General features: G+C 49.6%; 1 protein-coding gene across 7 annotated transcripts in view; it reads left to right on the forward strand.

Annotated features, from left to right (window-relative positions):
- Pcbp3 (poly(rC) binding protein 3) overlaps positions 1-26732 on the forward strand; it is a 52164-nt gene that overhangs the window by 4003 nt on the left and 21429 nt on the right. For 2 of the 7 annotated variants that reach the window (XM_013505661.1, XM_013505669.1), the window contains exons 1-7: positions 11677-11780; positions 14348-14502; positions 16094-16117; positions 17089-17121; positions 17663-17779; positions 23322-23453; positions 24178-24306. In XM_013505661.1, coding sequence (XP_013361115.1) covers positions 11711-11780; positions 14348-14502; positions 16094-16117; positions 17089-17121; positions 17663-17779; positions 23322-23453; positions 24178-24306 — 660 coding nt within the window. In that variant the 5' untranslated portion in view covers positions 11677-11710. Of the gene's footprint in view, positions 1-11625; positions 11781-14347; positions 14503-16093; positions 16118-17088; positions 17122-17662; positions 17780-23321; positions 23454-24177; positions 24307-26732 lie in introns of those variants that run through there. The other 5 variants (XM_013505659.1, XM_013505656.1, XM_013505654.1 and 2 more) reach the window with 5 other exon arrangements.

The following is a 26732-nucleotide window of genomic DNA, read 5'->3' on the forward strand; positions in this document are numbered from 1 at the left end:
CAGAGGTGATGAATTTTGAGATAGGTGTTTTAAAATTCAGTGTATTTGTAAGAGGGACACACCGATTTACATGCTGGATCCTGGGCACTTTCCCCCACAGGTTGAACTGAGAGAAGTTGGCATCACTGGGGGAAGCCTGGCATTGCAAGGAAGAGAACAGCTCCACTGATTCCAGATGAAGCCCTATGCTTGGCCTGCAGAGCAGGGGAAGGGGCAAGGTCGCTGGTCTCTGCTTCCATCACTGTCTTGAAACTTGAGTGACAAGGGAGCAGCATGTTCAGAATTCTCACTGAAGCCAGGCTTGTGTAAGCCTGGGATGTCTTTTAATGCTAACCGTGACTGGCAGGAGCATTAAATTGCAAAAATGTCCCCTCCCCAATGGCCTCGAGGACACAGTGTGCACTGTGAGTCTCTCAAGGAGAATGAAGCAGCTAATCAGCTCTGTCGGCTTCTGCTGCCGTGGCTTCATACAGCATGATGCAACCACTGAGCTGTTAAACACGATAAATCAAATCTATGCTCGCCCCCTCCTCCCCCCACGTGCCCCTTCCAAACAGCTGAGACCCAGGAACAGCTCTGCATGGAGCTCAGTTAATGGAGGCACGCCAGAGCTGCTGGCCTGGACAGGCACTCCCCGAAGCAGCACAGTTGCTGACACTACTGCAGGCAGCACGCTGCACCCAGTGCCCTGATCCAGGTGAGAGAGCATGAAGGGGGACACAGGGAGTGCCAGCTGGTTGTACCTGAGCAGGAGATACTGCTGCCACCACATGCAGAGACCCCTGTGTGTCACTTGTGCTTTCACACCCGAGTCTGCTCAGCCTTCCATTGTGACACTGCAGGACACTTCAACAAGAGTACATGGAGCCACTTGTCCCAAGCTTTTGCTTTTGACCAGCATGAACACTGCAGTTTGTTTCTGGTGGTCAGGAGCCTGGGCCTGGAGTTGGCCTGCCAGAGTTCAGCCCCAGCTCCTCATTGCTCACATGCAAAACAGAGACTGAGCCTCCATGCTGGACTAGGACAGGAAATTGTGTGCACACAGGCCCTATGTGCTGCAGCTGCTATATTGTCACACAGCCATCCTCAGTATGACAATATTTGCCTTACTACCATCTGTTGATTTGAGTATTCTTCAAAAAGAAATGATTGGCAAATACATTGCTGTTATTTTAAATCAGTGTGTCGCTATGTAGTTGAGGCGGGCTTGAATTCACTCTGTAGTCCAGGCTGGCCTTGAACTCACAGCCATCCTCCTGCCTCGGGCTCCCAGTGCTGGGATCATAGCCATGTGCTCCCACACCTGCGTGGCAAATGTGTTTTTTCAGAACGAGTAGTGATGCTGCTTATGAACAGATTTTTGCCTAGTTACTCAAGATACAATTAATTGATGGTGTCTTGGTTACTTTTTTCTCGTTGCTGAGACAAAGTAACTGACACCTAGAATTAAGAAAAGTTTATTTAGCTCACTGTCTGTGGAGGTTTCATTCCATACTCAGCTGGCTCCAAGGCAGGGTGGCACATGGCAGAGGGCAACCGTTCAGCAAGAGCAAAGGGAGAAGCGGCAACAAACAGCCTTTCTCTCCCTTACATATGCAGACTACCCGCCCCACGGCTGGTGTAGCACTCACACCCATGGATCAATCATAAACTCTAGAAACCTGCCCCATGACTGCATGAGGCTTTGGGAGGACATCCAGGCACAAACCATAACAGATGGTTTGCTCTGGTCAAACTAGAGGACACCTCACTTTGTTCCTCCCACTGAGTACCTCGAGTGCTCTGGAGAGAATGCGTGGAGCAGCTCACTGAAGGACTCTGAAGTCAGTGACAGCAGATGGACAGAGCAGGGAACCAGAATGCAGTCCTGTGTCCCAGCCTGGACCCCAAGGCAGCCCAAGCCCAGAGGTCTAAGCCTCCACGAGCAGCGCTGCATGTCTGTTTGAGGAGCAGGAAAAGGGACTCCTATAGGCAAGAGTGGGAGGCCCTGTAGCTTACTTCTGTGTCTGATTTTTCCCAACTCCTGGCACTGTGTGGGACGCTGAAGCCAGGGGAGGACAGCAGGCATAAACCAGGAAAAAGGGAGCTTCCTCTCTCACAGAGGGATACAACCCCAGTGTTCTAGGCTGTCTTTTCTCATCTCTACCATGTCACTATCTGTCCCTTGAGGCAGATGTGGTGGCACAAAGGCCCCTGGGAGCCAGAAGGTCCTGGGGTCAAGGGATCCCATAATGCTGTGTGTGACTCCTAGGCAGGCCTCAAGTGCTGTATGCATGGATCCGACCAGAAAGAGCACAACAGACCTTTGACCCGAGGTTGTAGGCTGCTGACCTCAGGCCCACCTGGACACTGGGCAGCACACATGGACAGACTTGAATATTGCTGCAGAAGCTCCCAGAGCTCAGCTGGCATACAGGAAGCTGTGGGACTGACCACCTGAAACTTCTGCTGAGTAAAATAAAAATAGTCTTTTTTTTTTTCTCTCTCTCTCTTTAAAATAATAAATAAATAAATGTCCCAAACCTACCAAAAAACAGTCTGGATAAGATTTAAGCAACAATTAGAGTCCTGTGACAGTGTTCAGCATGTCCCGGGACAGCAAGTATCTACATGAAGTGAGGTGTCCTCTAGTTTGACCTCGGGTCAGCATGTCCCGGGACAGCAAGTATCTAACATGAAGAACCAGGAACCTCAACCTTGCAAAAGGGAAAGTTGACTGGGGGAGCCAGCCTGGGGTGGCCCCCTCTGCAGAATGGCCACACCTCAGAGCAGCTGCTGTAACCATGCCCCTGGACAGAAAGAGAAAGAAAGTCTCAGCAAGAAATACAAGATGTGAAGAAAAAAATACAGAATTTAGAACTGAAAAATCTAATAAAATAAAAATTGTTCTGCTGTTCTATGTGGACTCAGTAACAGGATGGAGGTGGTGGTGGCCCATTCACAACAGAAATCCAGATCAGTGCCTGCAACCCGAGCTGATTACAGAAAGCAGAGTGGGGACAGGAAACAGGGCTCAGAGACCTCTCGTGAATGCTGATTTCACATGGATGCCCACCATAGCAGACCATGTGCTATTTTAAAACAAAACAAAAGACCTAACAAATTTAAATAATCAAAATCATGGAAAGTGTATTTTCTGACCATGTTGGAATTAAACTGTAAACCAATACCAGAGATAACTGGGAAAATTCCAAATAATTAGAAATCAAAACATATTGCTAAGTAATGTACCAATCAAAGAAGTAGCAGAGGATATTTTGGACTAAGAAAAATGGGGAACAATGCACCAAAATTTTCTAGGATACAATTAAACCAGGACCCTAAAGAAACTGGCAGCATGAAAATTTACATTAGAGAAGAAGAAAGCTCATACGTTATCATCTAAGCTTCCACCTGAAGAAACTCAAAGGCTAGCAGGAGGAACAGATAAAATAGCACCAGAAACACAAAATCAGAAGAGAACCAAGCCATTCAAGTTGGAGCGGTCAAATAAAGGAACGAGGAAACAGTTGGGTATTTCAGGAACTTAAAAGATGGCAGCCCATCTTCGTTGCTGCTTTTGTTTATGGTATGGGGGTTCCGGTCTGTTCTGTGATGCTTTTCCTGAGTCTCTTTACTGGCCTAAAGTGGACCCGCTCCCTTTGTGAGCATGCTTTCTCTGCTCCTGGCCCACAGAACAGATGGGTTTGCACATCAGCTGAGCCTTGGGTGGAGAGGATGTCACCTTGTAGCATGGGGACAGTTCCCAGGTGCTCTCCAGAACGTTCCTAGGCCTCTGGTAGAAGTAGGCTTGGGGCTTCATAGCCCCGGTTGCATATCCTTCTCCTGAACATGGCCATGAGTATCTCCTTTGGAGCCCCCGCATTCCACGTCTGCATATCCTCTGTTGCAACCACACGCACACATCAGACCCTCAGTGACTCAAGTGCAGGAATATCTGGAGTAGCCAGGGTACATGGAAGTACAGTCTGCAGGGGATGCAGCAGAACACTCATGAGTACCAAATCCATGAGACTATGTCCCTTATAAGAAACGGCATATTATTTCATGTAACCTGTGCAATCTTCCTATATGCTTTAAATGATCTCTAGATTAATTATAATACCTAATATGATATAAGTGCTATGGAAGTAGTTCATACTGCATTGTTTAGGTAACAATGCCAAGAAGAAAAAACCTGGACATGTCAGGACAGATGCAGGAGCCACTCAGGCGTGACAACATGGCTCATGGACAAGGCAAGTGCAGATGACACTCAGCATGTGTGGGAAGGAAGAGGCCCATGGAAGGGCTGCCCAGGAGAGTACCCCCGCACTGTGCTCTTGTGGGTTCGGTGCAGGGCTCAGCATACTAAGAGTTCAAGTACTGCTTTTTGGAATTTTCTGGAATTTGGGGTAGGGAAAGAGGTGGATCTTTAATCTGTATTTAGTTGAATAAGTGGATATGGAGTGCTGCCTGTATTGTCTTTGATGGTCAGCAGCATCAAGTGTAGAGATCACTAAATTCTGATTTCAGAGAGCTCTTGTGAAGCTGTGAAATTTGAGCTGGGCTAAGTATGCACTGTATGCACTGTCTAGTCCTTAACTGTGTGCTGAGGCCCCTGAAGGCAGGGATGGTGCTGAGAACTGGGGGTTCAGTGGTGAGTGTAGGAGGCTGCTGTGGCCAGCTACAGTCTGAGTGTGTTTCCAGAGGCTTCTGCACTGGAAGCTGGTCCCCATGAGATGTGTTGAGGTGGGAGTCCTTTAAGGATGATTAGGTCACAGGGCACCACCTTTGGGAAGGACTGGCATAGCCTGAGAGTCAGTTCTTGCACACAGGTTATAAAGTGAGGCCACTCCATGCTCTTGCCTCTTCTGCAGGCAGCTGTTTCCCCTCTGTCACTTTCCCAATCTGTGAGGCAACCAGTTCTCCCAGGTCACAAGCATCACGCTGCTTGGGACTTCCAGCCGTCATAAGCATAAGCAAGATAAACCTTGTGATAAAATACCCATGTGGGCACTTTGTTATGTAATATGATCAAAATATACAGTGAGTGTTTACATTTTTAAAAAATATATTACCATAAAAGAGACATCAACGTGAATCCCCTTCAAAGTCCTCCCCCTTACTTTGTTTTTGGTTGTTTTTTTTTTTTTTTTTTTGTACGGAGAGTTGAACTCAGGACCTTGTGCTTGCCAGACAGGCACTTGTGCCGCTGAGCTATCTCTCCAGACCTCCCTCCCCCTTACTTTTAACACGTTTATCCCATCGTTCTTAATGTAAGTTGCCAATCGGACCTGACTCTCCCAGCCCTCAACCTGCTTGCCAGCAGAAGCACTACTGTCTGCAGGGAACTCAGCCAGCACTGGAGGTTATCATTGACAACATAGGAAAGGAGATAAGATAGGACAAGGAGTTCTGCAGGTCCTGGAGCCATCTGGAGACACCTGAAAATTTACATCAGACACTTCAAAGGACCCTGCCTACTGAGATGCAAGATTGCCAGAAAACTTTAACCACAGATGTACATTGGGATCTTCCCGCCTAATATCCCCTGTCTTCATTCAATCCCCATAAAAGGGACACACTTCTCTTTTTGGGGGCAGAAGGTCTTATCACACTCTCTGCCTGGACCCAGGACAATAAATTCTGTGCCATGTTGCCTTTACACAAGCCTGGTGGTCTCTGCTGCTTACATATGTTTCACTTGCCACTTTCTGAAGCAGTTCTGGAAGTGTCTTTCAGTGTAGTAAATGTAGCCACCGCTGCCACCAAGTGCCATCCGATAGAAATGTCCTCATCCACCTTATTTACCAGATCTGGCACCGTGTGACTTCTGGCTTTTCCCCAAAGTCAAAATGACCATGAAAGGTAAAGCTTTTGAATCAATTCAGGACATCAAGGAAGCCATGACAGCGAAACTAAAAACATGGAAGGAGGACTCCAGAGCTGCTTCAGAAGGTAGCAAGAATGATGGCATATAAGCAAGAGGGAGTATTTTGAGGAGGATTAATGGCAATATGTCTTTGACGGTAATTCCTTTTTGAAATATTTTAACATTCGCCATATTTTATGCTCATACCTTGTATAGTAACAAAAAACAGACTGGCACAGTGACCGTGGTAACTCCTGTCTGCACAGTATAGGATGCACTAGCTGACTGCAATAGGCTCATGACTGGGGGGGACAGAAGCCAGGTGAGATGGGGCACAGGGAATGCTCTCCTGCAGAAGTACCTGAGACGTGGGTGGGACAGCTCAACCTGTCCCAGTGGGTGGGTGGGTGGCAGCAGCAGGTGAGGCATGGCAGGTAGTGCTCTGCCCAGCTAAGCTGCATGGTATGGGAAGACACCCAGTGCTCCAGCAGGGATGGCAAGGATGGCTTCAGTGCTAAGAGCTGGCTGGGTGTCAGACCACACGTGACCTGGCCCTGTGCAGAGCCAGGTGCCCTAGGCTTGGCAACAGGGCCAGATGTAACTTTCTCTTGCAGATGCCCTCATCAAGTTGAAGAAACTCCCACCATTCCTTTTTTTCTGAGAGTTCTCTTTTTAAAGTCATGAATGGACATCAAATTGTGCTGAATCCTTTTCTTCATGAGTTGACATGATCATGCAATTTTGCATTGCCCTGCTTTCCTGAAAGAATGGTATTGATGCAGGATTCTTGTTATATATTGCCACATTCTGTTTGTTAATGTTTTGTGTATATGAAATGATTGAGTCAAGCTAACAGAATATTAGCTGTAGTGACTATGCTGCACAATGGATCTTTAGCACTTGTTTCTCGTTTGTCTCTGAGACTTTGTGCCCTTTCACTATCTCCTAACTCCCCTCACCCAGCCCAGCCCCTGACAGTCACTCTTCTATACTCTGCTTCTATAAGTTGACTTTTTACATATAAATGGGATTGTGCAGCATTTGTCTTTCTATGCTTGGCTTATTTCACTTGAAGTAATACTCTTCAGGCTCATCCCTGTTGTCACAAATAGCAGGATTTCCTTCTTCTTAAAGGTTGAATATTTCATTGTGTACATCCATCATCAGTTCATGGACACTTGGGTTGATTTCTTGACGATTGTGACTAGTGCTATAACGAACATGGAGGTGCAGATACCTCTTCCACATACTGATTTAATTTCCTTTGGGTAAATACCTACTAGTGGGGTTGGTGAATCATATGGTTGTACTTATTTTGGAGGAATTTCCGTACTGTTTTCCATAATGGCTGTCTGTACTCATGCACATTCCCACCAACAGTGTACAGGAGTTTTCTTTTCTCTTTGTTTTCACCAACGCTTATCTTTAGTTTTTTTTTTTAATAATAGTCATTCTAACAAGTGTGAGGTGATATGTCACTGTAGTTTTAATTTGCTTTTTCCTGATGATAAGTGATGTTGAACATTTTTTCATATACATGTTGATTATTTGCGTGTTTTCTGTTGAGAAATGTCTTATTCAGGTCCTCTGCCCATTTTTGATCAAATTGTTTTCATGCTATTGAATTTTAGTCCCTGATCTATTTTGAATATTACTACTTGTCAGAGGTTTGGTTTCCAAATATTTTCTCCCATTCTGGAAGTTGTCTGTTCACTCTGTTGATTATTTCCTTAACTGTGCAGAACATTTTTATTCTCAGGTAATCTCACTTCTTTATTTTTGCTTTTGTTACTGTGGTTTTGGTGTCTTCCAAAAAAAAAAAAAAAAAAATCACTGCTCAAACTAATGCCATAGTTTTACACCTGTGTTTTCTTCTAGTAGTTTTATAATTTCAGGTCTTAGATTTAAGCTTTTGCTTGATTTTGAGCTGATTTTCTGTATATGGTATAAGAGTCCAGTTTCATTCTTCTACATGTGGATATCCAATTTTTGCAGCATTATTTGTCAAAGGAACTGTGTGCATTTGTTAACACAGTGCGTTTCTTGTAGGTAGCGTGAGCTTGAATCCTGATGGTAATCCACTCTGCCGATCATTGTATTTCAATTAGAGCATTTATATTTAAAGCAGTTATTGAGATACTAGGGATTAAGTCTGCCATTTCATTTTTGTTGTTATTTTGTTTGTCTTGTTGCTCATTTTCTGGTTTTTAGGTTTTTTCCCCTGCCTTCCTGTGGGTTACTGAACTTTTTTAAAATCCCATTTTGACTTATTGATACTTTTTAAGTATGTCTCAATGATTTTTGGCTTTGTGTGTGTCATTTTTTTCTTTTGTTTGTTTTTAGTACTCCAGATACTTCTCTATATGTGTGTGGACACGTGTATGTATGTGTATATATATATATATATAATGTGTGTGTGTGTGTGTATATATATATATATATATATGACTTAGCAATTCCACTAATTGTTGACATTTTACCGGTTTGAGGGAAGGATAAAAAGTTTTACTCCTTTTATAATTGTTTTACCCTCCTCATTTTATAATTGTTTCAGATATTTCCTAGCCATACTGTTCACATCAGACAGTGCAGGGATGTTTTCTTCAGCCATTAAACATCATTTTGAGAACTACAGAGGTCTGAGGCCTATTGCATTTGCCTTCAGTGTTGCCTGCCATGTGTTCTCCCTCCAGCATCCAGAGGCTTCCTCCACATGGCTGCATCTCCGATGTGAGGGCCTCAGTGGCCTGCTCCTGGGGAGTGCAGCCAGCAGCAATACTCTGGTTTTCTCTGATGCTAGCTAGGAGGTCTTTCTTCCCCTTTACTCTCTAGGGATGTGCATTTCTGGGCTGAGGGTGCTTCCCTCTGTGGGCTTAAAACCATACCAGGTCTCCTGCTCTGCAACTAATGGGGAGGGGTCTCAAGTGGCACCTGTCATCCCTGTGTGACTTCAGCATTTAGATGTTCGGTGAGGATGTGTGTTTGTGTGGATTTCTTTGAGTTTATCCCCTTTGAGATTTGGTCAGCTTCTAAAATATGTAGGCTGCACATTTTCCAAAGTTGGGGAGTTTAGGCATTGTTTCCTCTGGTGCTTTTTCAGCCTGCTCTGCCACTGGTAATAGGAGTACCCTGTCTCTTGTCACCAGCCTGCAGGTCTCTGAAGCCTCTTACTGTCCCTGCTGTTGGGTCTGGGACTTCTCTTGCTGTCCCCTTGCTCTGTCTTTCCTCTTACCTGCATCACACCATGGCCTTTTCTGTTCATTCCCTACATGTTCCATCAGTTTGCTGAGAATTTTCTGTTTCTCTGCTGAGACACTATATTTCTTCATTGGTTTAAAGAGGACTCCTAACTGTTCATTGAAATATTATTATTGTGGGTGTTTTACACTATTGTCAGATAACCCTAACATTTCTGTCATCTCAATGTTAGCCTTTTTGTCCTTTATGCAGTCTCGCTTCTTCCTGGGTCTTGGTGTAACAGGCAGCTTTCTATTGGTACCTGCGCATCTGGACCTTACTACTGACTCTTCTGACACAGCCCCAGCAGTGGGGTAAGGGGGAGTTCAGGTTCTCACTTGTCCTCTGCTGACACCAAGGTGGGCCAGGGCCAGCATGCTGGCTCCCACCTGCCCCTGCTGACAGTCCCTCGCTCTTAGGGGCAGCACTCCTCTTCACAGCTCTCATAAGATCCCTGCTGATACACTGAGCCAGGACTAGGTGCCTCAGTAGAGCTTGACAAGGTGGGAGAATCCTTCTCCAGCCTCTGCTGTCCAGTAGGAGGGTGGTCAGACTAGGAGACGCTGCCACAAGCCTTCCCCATGCTGGCTGCCTCCGCCTTTGTGGGGGCTCTTGCTTGTCACCTCTGTTGGTGCCTCCAGCCTGCAGCCTTCTGGATCTCTTGAGTGTGGGATAAGAGAAAGGAAGCCCATGCAGAAAGGAGGCCGGGGACAGCCCCCCTGGGTCATGCTGGGGCCCTGCTCCTGGTGGCCTGCCTTCCCAACAGCACATCTTCCTGCATCTGCAGTGGGTGTCATATCCATCTGTTGGTTGTTGCAGGGGCTGAGGAAGCAACATGTGCGGACAGTGTTCCTACGTGGCGCTGAAGCCAGTCTTGCTTCACGCCATGCTTGGATACGCTTGCTGTCCAGGTGTGGACAGAGGCCAGGAGTTACCATGCCTGTGTCTTCTCAGCCTCTCCCTGAAGCAGGTGTCTTGCTGCTGCTGAGCTGTGACTGCAGGTCACAGGCATGGCCAGGGCCACCTGGGTCCTCACCCCTGCTTTGCATAATCAGCTAAGCACTTCAGTGAGCCCCTGAGCCACTCCTTGTGCCCACCCTTCCATCAGAAAATGGGGAGACAGTAGTGCCCTCGCCACAGCATGGGATGCTCAGTGAGACCCCACATAGCTAACCCCTGTCCTTTGTGTGCATTTGTCTAATCTCTGTGCCTCTGTGTTCCTTCGTGAGAGATTAGTCAAATGTTGCTTCTCATTTCAAGGTCACAGATATCTCAGACTACAGTCCGTCTTGCCAGATTGCTGTTCTGCAGGCACACTGCTGCCTGGTCATGGCCCCTGAGGCAGAACTTACATGCAGCCTGCCTTGGGGTACATTGGGGTGGGGGCAGCAGAGGCTACCCAATAACCAACAGGCCCCAGGACCGGGTGAGGGTATCTGCAGCCGAGGTGGGCCCTGCAAGGGCTGCCCCAACTGGCTGCTGACCTGCACCAGCCCAAGACACCATGTCATTCTTTACAGGGTCTGTGCCTCAGGACTGGCACAAGTACTGTCCCTATACCTTCTGAGACTGACTGTTGTTCATCCGAGCCCCAGGCCTACCCTCACTAGCCCTTCCCCTCTCCTTCCTTTTTCACATCCTGGTGCCCTGTCACTCTCCTGGCCTTTTTCTCTTCGTTAGTGGTTGTCTCTACAGTAGTGCCAGGGCTGTCTCTAACCAGTTGTGATACTTAAGACGTGTGTGTTTGTACATGTGTGTGTGCAAAGGGCAATTCTGGGGGTAGCGCGAAGGGGCCCACACTGAGCCGTGGAAGGTCTTTGGGTTCTGGGACAAGGAGGTGGTGGGTACGGAGCCCTGTAGTGGGGTCTTCAGGGAGAAGGGGGAGGACAAGGCAGGGTCAGTGATTCAGGTTGCTCTGAGAGAAGGGCAGCCAACAGGGCCTGGAGTGTGAGGAAGGGTGTGTCGGTACTGCTTTGAGAGGGGCAGGGGCTTGGATTCTACATCTAGTGTCAATGACTGGGAAGGGAGGGGAGAGGAGAGACGTTCGCCTGAGTACTGAGTGTAGGGTGCTGAGACAGATGGGTGAGTGAGTGCCCTGGCAGATGGGAGGATAGGGAGCTCCATCGTTACACTAAGCAGATGCAATGTGGTCTAAAACTCCATGGAGCAGCCTCCAGCCCTGGGAGTCAAGGTACAGGGCATGTGTTGAGCTGAGGCACATGTGTGGACAGTGTTCCACAATGTGGCACTGAAGCCGGTCTTGCTTCAAGCCAGGCTTGGATAGGCTTGCTGGGCAGGTGTGGACAGAGGCTGGGGTGACCATACCTGTTTCTTCTCAGCCTCCCATTAGGTTTCTCAAAACATGTTAAATCCCAGCCCTGAGGAGAACAAGGAAGGGCTTCCAGAGAGGAGAGGGAGGGTCCCAGGGCATGCTGCCCGTCCCACTGGCTGCAGATGACCGAGCAGAGCAACAGCCCTGCTTCCTGCTGAGTTCCTTCCAAGAACCACCTAGGCCTTAATTCCCTGGCAGCCCTGGAGCACAGGTGGACAGCCAGTGTGGGCCAGAGGGAGCACAGCTCAAGTCACCATGAGCACACAGGTGCCAAGGGACAGCAGAAGATGGGTGCAGAGTTTCTCTATCCCACACCTGTCAAGAGGACTGTGGTCCAGGAGCTGCAGCTGAAGCACAGTGAGTCCTTAGAACTGAGTCCTGATCCCAGTGACCACCCCGCTCCCTGGACATCTCCTCATGGTCCTTAGAGCCCCTGAACAACTCCTTCCACCCTCAGTGGCCTGTTGACAGATCGCTGCTGACAGCTGGGAGACGGACGCACCAGGGGCAGGCACTGACCCACTTTTTCCTCCCTGTGCTGGAACATTTATGTAACAGAAGGCTGCAGGGCTGTGCTGTCCCCTTCGTGGGAAGAGATATCTTTAATTAAAAGGAGGCAGAACCCCAGACTGGCCACAGCATGATCCAGCTCTTTGGTGCTAAGAAATCAGCCTCACAGAAACACAGACTTGTTAGAAAGGCTTTGCTGACCTTGTCACAGATGTTTTTGCAGACATGCATGGCTGTTTGGTGCCAGAGAAGCCACTGGAGCTGTGTATCCTCCTGTTGTGCAATACATCTTCACAAGCACCCTGTTTGGGTCCAGTGTTCTGCAAGGAGCGTGCAAATGCACGGGCTACAGAACCTTGTCTTCTTTGTGCTTTTCTGTAGGGCAGCCAGCAGCCACTCAGAGGTGCCCGGTGAGTTTGGTTTGAAGTGTGAATAGCACATGTGGCTGGTGCTGGGCTATGGAGATAGAGACGTTGCTGTGCACTCTTTGCTGTGTCGAACCTATGTTAACACCCTGCGTTAAAAGCCTTGTGGTTCAAAAGCATCATTTTACTATGAATAATAGTGAAAACTAATACTTTGGGTTTCTGAGGAAGTTGGCTGTAAATCCATTTTTTAGCACAAGTGTGGTAGCCCATTATTTCATGAATGCAGGCGTGTACCTGTCACTGTCACTGTGCACGCAGGGGGGTCGCCAATGCTCGCCCTTGCAGACATCCCGACACTGCACAGCTGACCGAACAGGCTGTTTCTCTGCCTTATGTCGTGTTCTCCTTTTATCACATTTTCAACAGAAATATTTTGATGAAGAAAACAATTTTTGTTCCAACTTTTAACCATAGGCTGTCCTCCTGATTACATTACAGAGTGTCCAGGTAGCCTGTCATGTGGAACTAAGCACACACGTGTCCTCGGGTCTGCCCCTGAAGGGTCTCCTAGGGCAGCCATCCCCTGGGACAGTGTTGTCACTTGGTGAAGGTGTGAGTGGGGACTGTAGCGAGGACCTTCCTGAGCATGGCCTCTGTTTCATCCTTGGGAAGCACAGCCTCGCCTTTCCTCTCCCTAGAGACTGCCCACCTCTGGGTGCACATCTTGGCAGGTGTGCAAGGCCTCTGGAGGTGGTCCCCTTCCTGCCCCATGGGTCCCTGGGCACCCATCCTGAGCCTTACATGGAACTTACCCACACACTTCCCATCTGAAGCCAGCCTCACTCTACCATGTGGCTCTTTGCTGTGAGAACCTGTTGCCACCTGTGCTGCCCTGAAGGGCTGCTCTCTGGGTCCTGTGGAGGCCACCCACACCCATATCCTGGCCTGGGACCTTCTCTGTCTCCTCTCTGTCCTTGGGGACCTCCCAAAGCCCAGTGTCTGTGCCCCATGCGGGGGGACTGAGCATTGTCCTGTCGTGGGCATGAACATCTCTCACCCCCTCACCACTAGAATCCTTGTGGACCCTACTCCCTGTCCTCCCTACCCATCCTCTCCTCCCTGCCTCCCTCTTATCCTCTCTGGGGCACATTTGCAGTCATAGCTACCCACAGATGTGGCTGGGCAGCAGCTGTACCACCATGGTAAGGGTGGCCTCTCCTCACACCTGGGAATTCCTAACAAAAGTCATGGGGAACTCAGTGGTGGGGGCTGAAGAAGTGCAGGCTGCTCACCATCAGAGGCCTGGACCCACTGACCCTCAAGGACACAAAGTTGCCCTGTTATTTCCCATGAGCACCTTTGACCCATCTCTGCAAATAATGGAGCAAAGTCTTAATGTAGCCAGGGGGCACCCCCTGAATACCTGCCTGCAGGAAGCTAGAAGAAGCATAGGTCTATGCTGGGGCAAGGGGTCTCTGACAGCTCTGGCTGAGGGGCCCCAGCAGTTTGATTTGACAACTTTGTGGCTGGAGACTGAGCCCATATTACAAGGCTACCAAGAACTGTGTCCCTAGGTACAAAGGAGCCATTGCAGCACCGTCCGATGTGCTTGAGGGTAAAGCAAGTGGCCCCTGGGAAAGGGTCCTGACATGCCAGGGTCCTGACATGCTCCTAGTGTGACTGGAACAATGAGCAGAACTAAGACTATAAGGAGAGCGGGCTAGCCAGGCCCAGGGAGCAGGGTGGACTCTCCCGGGGCCATGCTGGGGTTCCTGTGCTCTCTGGCTTCTGGAAGGGGTGCTCCTGTGACCCTCTTCACAGAGGAGGGGACGGAGGCCAGAGGGCTTGAGTGACCTACCCAGGGGTGCCATGAGTTGGGAGAGCCTGATGCAAGCCGCTAGGTTCCTCCTGCCCTAAGGAAGATGAGACCTCATCAGCACATGACAGTGATGACAGCACGTCCATTCCTGCACAGGAGGCCAGAGTTCCCGCAGGCCAGGAGCTCAGCTGGTGGCCAATGGTCAGCAGCCTACCTTCTTTTTCTAGGTGACACTATCTGGGCCCCATCCGTCCTTCCTCACAGCACCCTCAGCACCTTAGGCCTCCACCCCCAGCCACATTTTGGGAGAAAGATGGAGTCCAAGGTCTCAGAAGGCGGCCTGAATGTGACCCTGACCATCCGCCTGCTGATGCATGGAAAGGTACAGAGTGGTCTGGGGAGGAAGGGGCACAACACTGAGGTCTTTGCTTAGTGTTTCTCACTCTGAGCTCTCAAGCTAAGAAGCAGCCAACCCTTCTACCTGACTCCCTTTCTAGAACTACTCCAGATGTAGTGGCCAACCCAAACCCTGTCCTCCTTCACTCCAGCATGCTTTTCCACAGGCAGGATGCTCTCCTTCTGAGTCAAGGAGCCTCACCGTTACCTGCTTTAGGCCTGCTGCTTGCCAGTCTGCATGCTGCCCTCCAGGATCAGGTCCCCAGCAGATAGGCTCCTTCCATCCAAAACACTTCCTTGTCTTTGACTCACTGGTGAAGGTTTCTGCCTGGCTTTTGTGGTGTGCCCCTCACTTGGCCTCATTGAATGTCCCCTTGCCATTGCCACGAATGTCACAGAAGCCATCCTTCAGTGGCCCAGGTGTCACTGTGGTGGGTTTATGTTGGCCACTGGGTGGAAAGTGCCTTCCCACCCCCCATCCATTGTCCTGGGCCAGATGCATCTGTTCTTGCATCCAGGCTTGTGTGGGCATGGGCTTGGCATTGTTACCCGCACTGTCATGTTCGTACTATCCCTGACCTGATGCCTCCTGGGCTTCCTGGCAGTGCCCCCATTCCTACAGCACTGTCTCCCTTTTGTGGTTCATCTTGCCCTTTTCTGTCCTCACCCTGGAACCAGCCCTGTGTCCAGGAATTCTGACACCTTTGAGTAGACAGAATCACCACTAGGAGTGCTCTTTGCCCCCGCTGGGTTTGTAGAGGGAACACTTGCCCAGAATGTCCACCTAGGAGGTGGAGAGATGGACCTGCCTGTCCTGCAGATGGCAGCACCACACGGGGCGGTCTAGAGGTGATGTCCGTTCCCCACACCCTCTGGCAGCTTCAGCACTGCCTTGCACTCCTTGAGGTGAAGCCAGCCTGTGACAGGTTGGGTCAGGGTCAGGGTCAGCCTTGCTGCTCGGGAATAGCTGAGCACAGGGCCCTCACAGGACTTGAAGGATGTCATGCTCTGTGGCTGGAAGTTGGAGTGGCCCTACCTCAAGTGATATGGCACAGTGGCACAGGTCTGGAGCTTCCCGTAGGCAGAGATGGCTTAGTGGGAGCAGGCACCCGCAAGGGTCAGGGCACCACTGCAGCTGTGCAGCTGGGCCAGTGCCTTTGAAACAGGCTGCTGCAGCCTCGGTGCAGCTCCCCTAGCATCACATACCTAGTCAGTTTCACTTTCCACCTGGTCCTTGTGGGTCTTCCTGAGCATATGGGTGCCATCCTGGTCACTGACCTGGGGAGCAGCTGCCCTTCTCCTAGGCCAGCCTCAGTCAGATCCTCTTTCTGGGTCCAAATTCTCTGGGCTGGGTGGCTCAGCAGCAGAACACTTGCCTCATGTATCCCAGGCCCTGAGGTGATCCCTTGGCCACAAAAAAATAAATCAGGAAGTAAAAAAAAAAAAAAATAATAAATCAGGAAGTAAACTCTACCCTGTCGTGTCAGGAAGGTAGGCAGGTTTTGCCACTTATATCCCAGAGACTTTTCATTTGCTGCTCTGTGACATCATCTTTCTGTGATTTTTTTCCCTCACAGGAAGTCGGCAGCATCATTGGGAAGGTAATTATTGAACAAACTCTACCTCTCTTGGAGTCTCTGTAAGGGCTCCTCTGTCTGTCTGCAAGGACACCAGTAGCCCCTGGTGCTGCATGACTCTAGGCAACCCCTAGGCATGCAGCCCATTGCAGGAGAAAGTCAGGATCCAGAGTACGGTGTGAGGTCCTCATAAGGGACTCTACTGCTTTAGGCTGCAGTACCCTGAAACACCCTGGGCCCTTCTCCCTTGGCCCAGCAAGGCCCTGGTCACTTTCATAGCTCCCACCACCCCTGCCCTGCTGACAACCACCTATCTTCTGGTGTGGGACTCTAGCATTCTGTAGTGGTCCTGTAATCTGACCTCTCTGCTCCATGAGGACAGAGACCTGTCGGGAAGGCTACTGTGTGTGAGTTTGGGAGAGGCCAGAGGTAGACCCTGCACCTCTGCATGGCTGTAATTTGCCCAGCTCAGGGGCCCACACCAACTGGTCTGGGTCACATTCACTTCCTCTTGCTGTGGGGAGTCACCAGTGCTTCATCATCTCCTCTCTTCCTCACTCTTTCTCAAAGCAAATACTTTGGGAAGTCACTATCTGTGCAGGATGGGGTCAACTGGGCCTGTGCAGTTCCTGTCAGGTGCCCCACAGCCCACAGCCCATCATAGTGCTGTGCACATAATGCCATGGCAGTGGGCACTGGGTCCGGTTAGAGCCTGCTGCCCAGCAGCTATGCCACTGGGTAATATGCTCACTTCCCATGCCAACCTCCTCACTGGAAGGGCCTCGAGGTTGTGTGTGAGGGGTCTGCCCATGAGTGGAGAGGCCACCACCCAGGCCAGCAGGAGGCAGGCAGCTCCGCTGCCCAGCCCTTCACCACCTTGGTCATTGTCCTTGGCATACCACAGACACAGCTCCTGACACATGGGCCCTGTGAGGACTGTGCAGCCTCCACAGAGCTGCCATTGACACCTTTCCTTGCCTCCATCTCCATTCCAGAAAGGAGAGACTGTGAAGAAGATGCGTGAGGAGGTGAGTGTGCTTACCCTAGTGACATCTGTTTCCGAAGTTGGGGCCTGCTCCATCGGCAGGTGTGGCAGGGCCTCGCCAGGGAAAGAGGACAGGCTTTCCTCTGACACCAGTGCATGCAAAATATTGGGTACCAGATACATGCTCCGTTAGACACCACTTGTGCTCTTTTTTGCAAATTAAAATTTCACTGTGAAGGAGCTTGCTAACTTGAGTGTAGTGGCGCATGCCTATAGTCTTAGCACTTTGGGAGACTAAGGCAGGAGGATCACAAATTTGAGTTCTGCCTGCCCATTTAGTGAGACCCTGTCTATAAGTAAATAAATAAATAAATAAATAAATAAGGCTTGGGATATAGGTTCAATCCCCAGTGCTCAATTAAGGAAGAACAAAAAGGAAATTGCTGAAAGAACTTGGGTAGGGCTTGCAGGCAGGGCCATCACCTGTGTTTGTGTTGGGTGTTGTCCACCAGTTTGGAGAACCCAGGGCAATACTGTTCTGACAGCTTTTCTCTGTCACCGTGTTTGCTCTGCTCTTACCCTAGAGTGGCGCCAGGATCAACATCTCAGAGGGAAACTGCCCAGAGAGAATTGTGACCATCACAGGCCCAACGGATGCTATTTTCAAGGCCTTTGCCATGATTGCCTATAAGTTTGAAGAGGTAAGGCATGCCTACATAAGACTGCCACCAGCAGTCATGGGTGGCTGTGGGCCCCACATTGTTTCCTGGACAAGAAGATGGTCCAGCCCATCCCTAGGCACACTGCTGGGCTGCGCACTGTGCTCAAGCTCCTGTCACCTCCTCTGCCTTTGAAGGCACCCTCTCCGGCTCTGTCCCTGTCTATCTTCAGCAGGCATACATTGGAGAAGTCCCCTCACTGGCATTGCCCAGATAACCACCCCCAGCACCAAGCACCCCCCTGCCTCCCACCAGGGCCCTCTGGTGCTGCTGACCCTGGCTGTGGCCACGACTCCCACCATTGCTCTCAGTGAAGCTCTGGCTAGCATGACTCTGGCCTCAACCACACACCACATAGCAGCTGACCTCCAGGGTGCTCCACAGCCTGGCTTAGACACAGACAGATGTACAGTGCTGCTGGACAGAACACACTGTGCTGCTGGACCCTACACATGGTGTGGATGCAGCACTTCTGTGCACCTCTTCAGAGCCAGCGTTCAGCAAGTGTCTTTATTCACAGAGGGTGATTAAGCTGGTGGTGCATTTTGTTGAAAATGAGGAGTGACCATCAGATAGTGAGGCAGAATTTGTGAGAATAAATAGAGGCCCCTCCAAAGAGCAAAGGCAGGAAGTGGACACAGAGCTGGCTATGGCAAAGGGGTTGGCACCATCTTCTGTCAGAGCAGGCAGGGGAGGGACCTCCACATGGTGGATAGCAGAAAGGTTGCAGTGTGCCCCCGGGGCAGCTGTGGGCTCCCATGTATATGTGTGAGGAGTGTGCTGTCCCTAGTTGGCCCTGAGTGGGGTGGGGCAAGCATCATGGATCACCATGGAACCAGCTGAGTTTCACTGCTGGGCTGGCTCCTGCAGAGATGTGGGCCAGTGCTGTCACGGCACCTATTCCCTGGCCATCACCAGTGTACATATTCAGTTCCTCGGCTTCCCCTTGTAGTTGTTCTCTTGCCTGCTACAGGTTTGCCAACTCAGGAAGGACCAGGGATCACATCTCTGGCACGGTGATCCAGCTGTAATTATGGTCACCTGCACTGCAAAATAATCTTGGCCTTTTGCTTCATTGTCGTCTTGGCCATCCTATGACAAGAGAGTACCTGCATGGACACTCATAGGACTGTATAGAGAGCAGCACCATGACCATTGTGACAGAAACAAAAGCTTTGAAATCAAGAGCTCAGTGCCAGCTCAGGCCAGGGGAACCAGGCCCAGAGCCCATGAAGCCCAGCCATAGAGACCCAGACAGCTTTCTTTTAGGCCTACATGGCCTGCTCCATTGATCTTTGTCTAGCAGGTGATATTAGCCATAGCAGTGAGGGTGCCACAACTAGCCAACAGGAAGTCTGGAGCTGGCAGCCACCTATCCCCACTTGTTCCAAGACATGGGGACTGTCTCTCATCCCTCTAGAGCACAGGCCTGTCTCTGGTCACTTCTGCCAGAGCCAGCTGTGAGTGTAAGCCATCTTTTTTCATTGTATGCTTCCTGCCACACCTCTGTTCTGGATGTTTGCTGAGCAGGGAGTCAGGGGCTCCTCTAAGAGAGTGGTCAGGGTGACCTTGGTTTGAGTTATGAATCTGAGTCAGAATTTCCAACCACAAGGATTTCTGGAATTGAAGTCTCTGAACACAGAGAAATCTCAAGACCCTCTTGTGCAGTGCATGATGTGTCAGAGGCACACAGGGCAAGGCGTTTCCTGGCCCCAAAGGCAGCAGTGTCTGGAGGGGGACCCTGGGGGTGGGAAGTTGTTGCTCAAGGTGAGTGGCTAGAACCAAGGCACATGCTGGCCAGGTCACTGCGTAATCTCTTCGGTTGCTTCTTGCAGGTTATGGAAGTTAGATTTAGAGTCACCTAACTGCCTGGTTTTAACACATTCCCACTGACTTGAACTACTAATGGTACATGTCCCATCAGGTGGCTTATACTACTGGTAGTGAAATGGATCTAATTACTTTTATTGTTCTTTTTACTAATAAAGTTAATAAAAAATCTGAATTAATGAATGGACTGAATCTAGTTTGTTGCTTGAATTTAAATAATTACTGCCCAAATATAAGTATTAATACTATTCATACCAATTTAAAATTATTATAATAATCAACAAATTTACTTCATTAAAGTAAAAGTTTAGTCATATTCATGAATAGTTTGTCAGTAATTAATTCTTTAAATTTTAAGTAATTTAATTCTTTAAATTTATAATTAATTAATTAATAATAATTTAGTTAAAATATTTGATTAAATATTTACTGTTTAATGATTAACTATTTAATAATTATTAATTTATAAGTAATTCTTTAAATTTAATTGTGGAAATCTTACAAGTATCCCATTGCTGGTGTACATAATATGCATTTACACCTGCTGTACCATAAAGTAGCTGTAATATAATTTTTTATACCATTTGAATGTTTTCTTTAAGAAACTGTAATATGGTGATATATGGTGTGCTATATTAATGCCTTTCTTTGCATTATTATAATCTGAGATCCCCCGAGAAACATTACAAGCCACCTGACAGTGGATGTACCATTGGTGGATGGACAGTTGTGGATGTACCATCGGTGGCTTGAGTCAACAGGAACAATCAAATTCAAATCTGAGCCACCTGGCAGCAAGACATAAATTATGGCCCTATCATGTATGTGTTAGTAGTTGGTTGTTTTCCTAGGAGGAGGAGAAACTAGCAAAGTTACAGGTAGATTTGTGGAGGGTCTAGATTTGCCCATGTTGGTTCAACCAATCCACTGCAATTCCGTAGCATCTCAGTGGATGAGACCAGAGTTATCAGAGGCCGTTACTCAGGGGCTCTGGTGACCGGTGGCATAGCCAGGAACTGGTGAGACTGAAGGGAGTGGATACTGTCTTGGGGAAGGAGCATGTTCCAGCCTAATAGCTATCATTAAGTAAAAAGAAAAGAAACAAGGGGCCTTCATGAGTGGAAGACAACCAGGGGCCTATTGAAAGTAAGAGGAAGAATGTGTTAGATTACTGTCACTATAAAAACAGCACCCGAGGAAATCAGCCTATAAAGAGAATAGACTTACTTTGGCTCACAGTTTTGAAGGTTCCAGTCCTTGATTGGTGAACCATTGCTTTTAGGGTTATGGTGAGGGGTGGATAGTACACCGTAATAGGAACACATGGTCTAGCAAAATCCTTCTCATGGCTGAGCCACAAAAAAGCAACAGAGTGAGATAGATACTGAGATCCCAAGTCTCCTTTGAGGGCATAGCTGCCAGTAACCAAAAATCTCCAGAACACCCCCAAAATAGGCACTTCCAGTAATAAAGCTAGGAACCAAGCCTTTAACACGTATACCCTTGAGTGACGTTCTGGATGCAAACCGTAGCATTCTACCCATCACCCTTGGAGGCTCATGTCCATGTCAGTGTAAAATGTATTCAGCCCATCTCCAAGAGTCCCAAAAGTCCAAGCCTAGAATCTCCTCTGAGACTCCAGGTAAACTGTGCTTTGAAACACCTCCCCTGGGGGTGGGGTGTTACACAACTTCCAAGAGATAGTGGCACAGCGTAAATAAATGTTTCCATTTTAAAAGGAAAGAACAGGGAAATAATAAGAAAGAATTGGTCCAAAACTCAGCAGGGCAAACATTAAATCCTGTAGCTTCCTGTCCAGCACTGGGGCCCCATATATACCATATGATGTGACCTCCAAAGGGCTTGGGCAGTCTGACCCATGGCCTTACTGATGACAACCCCTGTGGCTACTCTCAGGTTGCCTTGGTCACTGCCTGCAGCTTTCCTTGGCAGACAACCCATATTTCCACCTTCCTGGGGTCTCCACTGCAGCTGTAGCTTCATTCCCACAGTTTCACACATCACCCTCTCAGAGGCTAATGACATGAACTCTGACCCTGCCGCTGTCACACATTGTCTGGCCTCCCAGGCTTTCCTTTGAAATCTGATGGAACCCTCCATGACCCCACAATTCTTGCGTGCTGCATGCCTGCAATACCAGCATTACATGGACACTATCAGAGTCTGCCCCCAACGTGAGCTATATCTGGGCTTGCTTAAACCATGGCTGCAGTGGCCTGAGTGCTTTGCTGGCTTGAACAGTCTTAGATTGCCAGGGTACTCTGGAGCTCTTTTCTCAAAAACCTCTGTCCTGGAGAGCCTTTGGTGTACATTTCTACGTCCTGAGCTTATGATGGCTCTGATCTTGGCAATTCTGAGATTCCCTCCTGGCATCTTTCCTATTGTCCAGGGCAAAGTACTTGACTTCTGTTCAATTGTGCTAATCTCTTTACTGTCTACACCCTTTCCGCGTACCACCCCCGCGACCTACCGGAAATCGAACTCACGACCTTGCACTTGCCAGGCAGGTGCTGTGCCACTGAGCTAAATCTCCAGCCCCTCTACACCTTTCTTGACTACAACTCTGAACACACTCCTTTTCTGGACAAACTAAAGTTTTTCAAGTCTTTCTGCTCTGCTTTTTGCTCTTTATTCTCACTGTAAATTTAGCAAAATAAGCAGCCAGCTTATTGTGGGTAAGTAATACCCACGCTGCTGCCTGAGTGCAATGCTTCGTTGAAATTTCCTCCACCAGATAAACTAGTCCATTACCTTTAAAATCACCCACCCACCAAATTAATGTAAGCAAATTCTTTTCAACAATGTTGCACAAGTGGCTGTTAGGCCAGTTCCCAGGAGAGTACTCATTTCAATCTGACACCTCCTGAGCCTGGCCTTCGCTGTTCACATTCCTGTAAGCATTCTAGTCTTCTGTACTCAGGCCAGGATTACCCATTCAGCTCTGCTCACAGCATTCTAAGCTTTCTCTGCTTCGCTTCTCCAAATTTCCTATAAACCATTCCAGAGCTTCTCTACCTCATCAGGTGTTGTCACAGCTGCACCCCCACTTCTTGGAGTCAGTGTTTATGTTAGTTAGCTTTACATTACTGTAAAACTACCTGAGAGAAATTAACTTATAGATAAAAGGCTTATTCTGGCTCTTAGTTTTGGAGTTTTCAGTCCACAATTGAGCAGAACCATTGCTTTCAGGTCTCTGGTTGGGGTGGGGATGGCAGCAGCACAATATGATAGTATCAAAACCATTCACCTCATGACAGAGATTCAAAAGGATGGGAGGAAGGGAAGACGAGAGAGAGATACAGACAGAGACAGACTGAGGTCTGCCCCTGAGCTGTGCCCCCATCCCTGCTCCTGGTGACCCAGCCCCTGCTGGTCTGTCCTTCCCTTTCCCCCAACACCTTTACCTCACGTGTGCATCTGCCTAAACCTGCAGATATCTGGCTGACGACTCCTTGACCCCTCGAACCTGCCCTCCCCTTGAAGGCTCTGTAACTTCCAGCCTGCCCTCCGCAGGGCTTCTGCATGAGTGTGAGGGCTCCATGACCTCTGTCTATAGAGTACAGAGTGCACCAGGGTGGTGGGGATGGGATGCTGTGCATATATCTCCAGGTGGCCCCAAACCCTGCAGCTGCACTCACCAGCCAGGGGCCAACATGTGTGTTTTCTTCCCTAGGACATCATTAACTCCATGAGTAACAGCCCTGCCACCAGCAAACCCCCGGTGACATTGAGGCTGGTGGTCCCGGCCAGCCAGTGTGGGTCCCTGATCGGCAAAGGTGGATCCAAGATCAAGGAGATCAGGGAGGTATCAGGATGCTCCCAGCCCAGGGTGGGGCAGACAGTCCCAGTGGCTGCAATGGCCCAGCTATCATATGCACATCCCCTAAAGGTCTGCATGTGCTGGCACTGGCCATGCTGACCTGGAGTTATGTGTGACAGGGACAGATAATCCAATAAGCAAGTGAAAGGTGGGATATGGGGACCTCACTAGGTTCACAGACCTACACTATATCTTTGTGTGGGATGACCCTGCTGGGGGTTCTCCTGGGATAATGGTTTTGACTATACTCAGGCCTGCTTTCTACTCTTATCTCATGCCTTCCTTTCCCCCTGGGACAACATCAACTAGCCTGCTATGGTGTGTTTGATACTTACAGACTTCTGGCTTTGAGAAGGCCGAGTCCTTACCTTACTTACCCAGGAGGGCAGTGCCCTCTCATGATTCCTTTCCCCATGGACTCCACCTTTCTCTCTGGCCTGGGACTCCACAGAAGAGACAGAATTCTTGTGCTTAGAATAAGCAATTCCATATCCCTACAGATGCCCCCAGGTGGGGCATGGTGCTCTAGAGGGGACATGCAGAAGGTGGGGTGCCAGTGTCCAGTGGATGTGGAGGGAAAGTGATGGGAAAATATGGGGGGTGGGTGCAGTTTGCATTGGAGGATTCTCAAAGATTCAGGAGGTGCTGTTCATCCTGTGTGTACTCCTGCCCTCTCTGTCATTCCCTTCCCAATATCTCTTCTCACCAGTCCACAGGTGCCCAGGTCCAGGTGGCAGGGGACATGCTGCCCAACTCCACAGAGCGGGCAGTGACCATCTCAGGGACACCAGATGCCATCATCCAGTGCGTCAAGCAGATCTGTGTGGTCATGCTGGAGGTACAGTCTGTGCATGGGGGGCTGCGCACGTCACAGTGCCCTTCACTCACAGCAGGCTCACTGAGTGTGGCTCGCTAGCATCATCACAGGCTCTGGCACCTTGCTGGTCCTGAAGACTCACACAATTGTTCATGCATCAAGAGCGGATGGGTTCCAGGCTGTTGGAGTGGAGCCACTTGGTAATCAGGCACCCAGTGTGGGGCTGCCAGCATCTGGCCCAGGCCACCATCTACTCTCGCAGTGGCAAGAGTGCTGGGATGAGTGAGCTTCCCCTTGTCTTGGAGCTGGATAAGAAGCTCTGGTCCTGGCAAGGGTTTCAGGAAGAGTCAGCCTGAGGAGTGGCACCGCACTACCTGGAGGCAGTAGGGAGGAGGTGGGAGCACAGCCAGGTAGTCCCCCACCAAGGTCCAGGTGGACTCAGGACAGACTGAGGGGCGCCAAGAAGTGGAAAAGAGGAGGAGACAGAAGCAAAGATAGTCAGCTGGCAAGAGCAGCTTGTCCACACTGGAGAGGAAAGACGCCGAAATTTAAACTCCATCCAGTACTCTAAGGCAACAAAATTAATGGCCCTGTTCACAGTCCTGGTGTGAGGTGTGGCCGTGGGTGTTGGCCTACCAAGGATGTCCTGCTCTTGTTCCCATCATGCAGCACTCAAAGGTGGGGCAGGGCCATCTTACCAGGGAAGGAAGGTTCACCCTGTGTGAAAACAGATGGGCCCACTTGAACTGAAGAGTAGCTGGAAAAGTAAGCAAAAGATGGTTTAAAGACCACCATGCTAGTGGGCATGGTGGTGCACACCTGTAATCCCAGCACTCTGGAAGGCTGAGGCAGGAGGATCACAAATTCAAGCTCAGCCTGGGCAGCTTAGCAATTTAGCAAGACCCAGTCTCAAAATTAAAAATAAAGAAAGGACAGGGATGTAACTCAGTGCAAAGGCCCTAGGTTCAGTCCTCCAAACAAAAATTGCTTGTCAGTTCCTTTTAGGCTTGCTTATGGGGTATGCCTCAAACCTCCAAAATTATGAAAGGGCTGCCCCATGACAGGTGAGACCTGAGTGGGGCCTGCCAAGATGCTCTATCCACTCCTGGGACATCAGTGGCCCATGCCCAGAGGGTCCAGCCCCTGTGGGTGAGAACAGGACATGGGAATCAGTCATTGTCTCGGGGTGCTTCAGGGTCAGCTCAGGGAAGTCACACGCTGGGTCACACTCTGTGGAGCCCGCATGAAGGCTGGGGTCTGGAGGGACATGGGAAGGGAGGCAGTGTGGGCATGTGCAGGGATCAGCTCGGATACACTGAGCATGTTCCTTCCACAACAAACCCCAAGTCTGGCTGTGAACCCTTGGTGACCCCGTCTGCACAGAGGCACTCAGAGACATTTGTTGAAGGCCTAGAAATGCAGAAGATGGGCCTCCTGTGAGAACCAGTATCCCCTACACACACAGCTCAGACCCACTCCACAGCCTGTCCCCTCCACAGCCAGGTCATCATGATGGCTGGGCTATATCTTGCTGCCACCTGACCTGTGGACATGATCTGTCACCATGAGGTTTCCAGTGGGATGTGCTTTCCAGTCACACCATGGGCCTGAGTGGGTTGCAGCCCAGAACTGCCTGTGGCTAGACTGTGCTCTGGGTGTTCCTCATGCTGCAGCCACTTCCCCAGCGGTCGCAGGACAGGACCACTTGGAACCAGGGAGGGACTGCTCACCTCTGACCATAGAAAGGAGCTCAGGGAGAATGTTAGTACCTGAGAATGAAATTCACCTGGGATAAGAATTCCTCAACTTGGACACAGGATAACCAAAGAAAATTATAGCAAACCTCATCATGACTCAGTACCTCATTTGGCATCTGCAAGCTTTTAAAATGTGAAATCACTGCTTCTAACTTGCCTGTTGCAATCTCTACTGCCAGTCATGGTGGGCCCACAGGGAGCGTTGGACGTCCGTTTCCACAGCAGACTGTGTGCAAGCTCAGCTTTTTCCAAGACTTCATGAGGTTTCTGTCAGAAGATGCTGGGCTAACAGACTTGCCCAGCCTTGTAGGTGCCATGTGCCTCACCGTCCCCAAGGGGCTGCACTGGGAGGAAGAGACCAGGCAGTGAGAAAGAGCACTGCAGAGCCATCCTCAGCAGCCATTGTCCTGCAGCAGGTGGCCCACCCCGGTTGGCCTCTCTGGACAGACACTCCACACTGCCACAGAGCCAGTGCCCTGCTGTGGGCCACACTGAGGGCATTTGGCCCCGTGAGAAGGAACACATTGGAGGAAGTGGGCCTGAGGATGTGGGTTGCATCCTGCTGCCTGTGTGTGGGTACAAGGGTCTTCCCTACACTACTGTGGCCCATGCAGCCCCCACCTGGGCCACCTGTAGGGTAGGGGGCTTTGCAAAGGGATGGGCTCGGGAAAGCGGCCTGTGGCCAGCCAC

This window comes from Chinchilla lanigera, unplaced genomic scaffold (assembly GCF_000276665.1).
Source record: "Chinchilla lanigera isolate Chin_1 unplaced genomic scaffold, ChiLan1.0 scaffold00006, whole genome shotgun sequence".
Classification (NCBI taxonomy): Eukaryota; Metazoa; Chordata; class Mammalia; order Rodentia; family Chinchillidae; genus Chinchilla; species Chinchilla lanigera.